Here is a 4,197-nt window from a genome sequence, read left to right on the forward strand (position 1 = left end):
CTGCAACTGATATTCATATAGATTTTCCATTTAAATGCCCATCTCTAGTTCATATTCACCTTTGTATAACACAGCTGTTCTTAGATCATGATAATGATAGCCTTTGTATACTTGATCAAGTATGTGGTTTGTAGACGTGCATATTCTGTGTGTCATCAATGGCTGTGTGCACATGTTTGCACATACATATGTGTGTGTGCCATTGGCAAAATAATCTTGTATGTTTGTGGTTCTGGCATTTCCTTGGGAAACTCAGACTCATGAAAACACAATACATTTATCACAATCATGATGTAATCGAGTACATTACATTATGTATTACAACCCATTACAATTGCAACATCTAACAGGTCCAGGTATGTGTCTCCGTGTACGGCTAGATGAGGAATTCAGTCATGGCATGGGAGAGAGCTCATTCACTCTTCTTCAAAAGATAATAGTACAGGACACACCTCAACACACCCTTTTCCAACGTGCTGTCGTGAACAAACATTTTCCTTTGCACCTCAACATTCATCCTAATGATGTCATCGAGGTTGTTCTCTAAGCTATAAAGGCTTCAGCGGTGAAGGAGCTAAGTAGAGTTTGGAGGTGCACCATTGGAAGAGTACTGAGCTTTCAGAGGATTTCAGCTACAACGTTACAACTGAAAAGAATCGCTGAACAGCAAGGACAGTAAAGGAGTGCTGTAAAAAACATCCATAACCCATACATTTTTTGGGGGGGGTAAGTGTGGTTTTCAATTATTGTGTTACGTGTCTTTTCATTATGATCAGAGTTTTAGTTTGTGTTCGTAAAAGTGCCATTTTGTCAGAACAATCTTCATTGACAAGGCAATAACTGGTCAACTTCCTCTCTAACTCTGTTCCTTGAACTCAGTCAACCATGTTCTTATCATCTCAAGTGAAGTTCTTAATCCAGGTACCAGAACTTTTTACCTTGGTCCTGGAATAATTTCAAGAACTCCTTAAAACTGCAATGCTTTGACCTGATAGACGAATTCAAGGCAATTGTTGCCGGCTTGTGTGCAACTGTTTTCACTCTTAATGGCTACATTTGTTTTAATGTGACGGTGGTAAGTGTTGTCACTGATATTAATGTTTTTGCTGTGCATGCGTTGTGGTGAATGTGTAAAAACAGTACATCTTAAGATACCATTCTCATTTGTAAATTTGCAAATTTGGCAGGAAATCTATACATTTACAGTTTTTACACAAACACATGCACTGTACTGCATATCCATTTTTTTATTGAGCTGCCATATATGCCAAGTCTCCATCAAAATAGATGCCTTCTGATCTTCATGGGACTTCCTGTATGAATAAATAGTGGTCAAAATATTAATAAATAACTTTTAAAATACAACTGTGAATTAGTCAAATATTCAACCTATGCAACAATACTGTACAAAAACAGGGACAAAATCAGACAAAAAGTCTGACGTACATTTACCATTCGTGATCTCTTTCCACAACATTCCAATTGATTTTACGTTTGTCAATGTCATTCTGTTTGTAACTATTTGTCTTTTATCTTTACATTAATCTTGTGTGCCCATCTCTCTGTGACTACAGACTAAAAAGAAAACTGTTTCAAAAATGAACGGGAAAATTCTCATAGTCCTTCTTCTGATTATAGGTAAGTTCATTCTCTAGTCTTTAAATTGTAGATCATTATGAAATTCTAAAAGATATTCTAAAATCTATGCTTTTTAATTTGCAACAGCATCAGGGAATGCCCAAATCCCAACAACTAAAGCCCCCGCAACAACCACAGCTCCCCCCGCGACCACCACAGCTGGCATGACGACTAGCACAATTGTGGTCACAACAACCAAAGCTGCATCAACTACAACCACAGCTTCTGCTACAACTACGTCTTCTCCAACTACAACCACAGCTAGCGTTACAACAACCCCAGCTCCCCCCGCAACCACCACAGCTGGCACGACGACTAGCCCAATTGTGGTCACAACAACCAAAGCTGCATCAACTACAACCACAGCTTCTGCTACAACTACGTCTTCTCCAACTACAACCACAGCTAGCGTTACAACAACCCCAGCTCCCCCCCCGACCACCACAGCTGGCACGACGACTAGCCCAATTGTGGTCACAACAACCAAAGCTGCTACAACTGCGTCTTCTCCAACTACAACCACAGCTAGCGTTACAACAACCCCAGCTCCCCCCGCAACCACCACAGCTGGCACGATGACTAGCACAATTGTGGTCACAACAACCACAGGAGCTTCGACTACAACCACAGCTGCTGTAACAACAACCAAAGCTGCATCAACTACAACCACAGCTTCTGCCACAACTACGTCTTCTCCAACCACAACCACAGCTAGCGTTACAACAACCACAGCTCCTCTTAAGACAACCACAGCTTCTGCGGCAACAAATACAACTGCACCCACTTCAACCACAGTCGCACAAACAACTCCTATTCCACCCATAACCACCACAGCCACCACAACCACAGACTCAACAGCAGCACCGACAGCGAACGAGGGGTCAGTGGGATTAGGATTCAGAATGATCCGTGCATTCCTCAATGAGTATTCTGACTCTTCCACATCAGCATATCAGGAACTTGCAGCAAATGTTACCAAAGAGGTAATCAGCGTATCTTTCAACACCATGACACTGACTTCCCTGCTTTAATTACTGATTGAAATTATTGACACTAATACATTTTTCCCCACAGGTGGGTCGTGTTTACAAAAAGGTTCACCCTTTAACATACTTAAGGTGTAGGGTTATTCAGTTCACGTAAGTAACAATAATTGTTTTCTGTAAGTCTATGAATGTCTTCATTCAAATACAACTATCTACAAATAAGTTTGAATAACACATAACACATAAAGAACACTGCCCTGAAAAGAAAAACAAAATAAGTATTTATTTCTTTGTTTACAGGAATGGCTCAATTATTGCCAAATTGGCCCTTATTTTCAAGAACTCGACAGTGGTTCCCAGTGCATCGACCGTAAGGCAAGAATTTATTGACGCTGTGTATCAGGACAACACCATCCTCAATGTTGATGCAACCTCCATTACTGCAGGTAAGAAAAATGCATCATTGCCGAATCGTGTCATTGTCGTCACTCTCAACATTCACACATGGCACTCTATGTTGGGTTCATTTTTATGAGTTAACTTCTGTGTTCTTACAGGGACACCAACCACAGCTTCAAGTCTACTCACAATCTTTCTGGTTGTATTGTCACACCTGCTTCACTACTATTGAGACTGATGACCACAGCGGCAGCGCAACTTGCCAGTCAATCCAATTATATCACAGTTTTTAATAGAAGTGTATAGCATTCATTCGTATTAATTATCCAAATATGTACATTGTAAAGATGAATTGCTATGGAGAACATGACAATATTGAACACCTTGAGGATAATGTAAAAATCTGAATATGGGTAGCTTTCCTTCTACTTACTGCACTGCCTTGATTTTTAACATTTGTTGATATGCAATATTGTTTTAGAATTCAGCATGACCCATGTTGTGAATGAATGAAGGAAACGCTGGTTTCATTAGCTTCGCTGTACTAATTAAGAAATTAAATGAAAAGACATTCACATCCCTCTTGAGTTACCAAAGTTCAAAATGAATGAACTGAAAGGGTTTAAGCTAAACAGGACATTCTTTGTTTACAATGGAACAAAGACATAGACAATGGTCATGATAAGGTTCAGACAGGTATGTCTAAATTCATCAATATTATTATTATTATTTTTTTAATTAATGAACATTTTAGATTGTGGCTATAATATGTCACCACAAATCAGTCTTGGGCTGGGTATTTGTGACATCAATAAAAGTTGGGAAACATAAAGACCCAAGCACAAAAACGTTCATGGCATGCTACAGGGCCTTCAGAAAGTATTCATACCTTTTGACTTATTCCACATTGTTGTGTTTTTCAAAATGGATGAAATAAAAAATTATCTCACCCACCTACACACAAAACCCCATAACGACAAAGTGAAAACATGTTTTTAGAAGTGTATTGAAAATGAAATGCAGAGGTTCACATAAGTATTCACACTCCTTTGCTATGACACTCCAAATGGAGCTCAGGTTCATCCAATTTCGGGTGCGTTAGTAAATTGACTCTGGAGTGCCAGACGGCTCTCAGAGTGCGCTCTGGGCTTTCATAAATTAAGAGTGTTGTCAG

At 39.5% G+C, this 4,197-nt stretch overlaps 1 protein-coding gene across 3 annotated transcripts; it reads left to right on the forward strand.

The window, feature by feature from the left end:
* Window positions 1-562: 562 nt before the first annotated feature.
* On the forward strand, window positions 563-3,989 carry LOC118936720 (cell wall protein DAN4-like). 3 transcript variants are annotated; one of them, XM_036933489.1, is made up of 7 exons: window positions 563-725; window positions 1,575-1,638; window positions 1,726-2,388; window positions 2,437-2,621; window positions 2,713-2,777; window positions 2,925-3,070; window positions 3,182-3,989. In XM_036933489.1, exons 2-7 carry the CDS (start codon window positions 1,599-1,601, stop codon window positions 3,253-3,255), a joined length of 1,173 nt encoding a protein of 390 aa, XP_036789384.1. In that variant the 5' UTR covers window positions 563-725; window positions 1,575-1,598; the 3' UTR covers window positions 3,256-3,989. The 3 variants fall into 3 exon arrangements, with proteins under 3 accessions (XP_036789384.1, XP_036789383.1, XP_036789385.1); XM_036933488.1 differs by having other exon boundaries at window positions 565-726; window positions 1,726-2,621; XM_036933490.1 differs by having other exon boundaries at window positions 575-726; window positions 1,575-1,634; window positions 1,726-2,621.
* The last annotated feature ends 208 nt before the right edge of the window (window positions 3,990-4,197 follow it).

This window comes from Oncorhynchus mykiss, chromosome 10, assembly GCF_013265735.2.
Source record: "Oncorhynchus mykiss isolate Arlee chromosome 10, USDA_OmykA_1.1, whole genome shotgun sequence".
NCBI lineage: Eukaryota > Metazoa > Chordata > Actinopteri > Salmoniformes > Salmonidae > Oncorhynchus > Oncorhynchus mykiss.

What these genes read in the sequence shown, in the direction of transcription:
- LOC118936720 (XM_036933488.1), top strand. Translation starts at nt 1,599, where the DNA reads ATGAACGGGAAAATTCTCATAGTCCTTCTTCTGATTATAG. An exon ending in CAGCAAATGTTACCAAAGAG is followed by an intron (nt 2,622 to 2,712) that starts GTAATCAGCGTA and finishes TTTTCCCCACAG; the next exon opens with GTGGGTCGTGTTTACAAAAA. An exon ending in TGTAGGGTTATTCAGTTCAC is followed by an intron (nt 2,778 to 2,924) that starts GTAAGTAACAAT and finishes CTTTGTTTACAG; the next exon opens with GAATGGCTCAATTATTGCCA.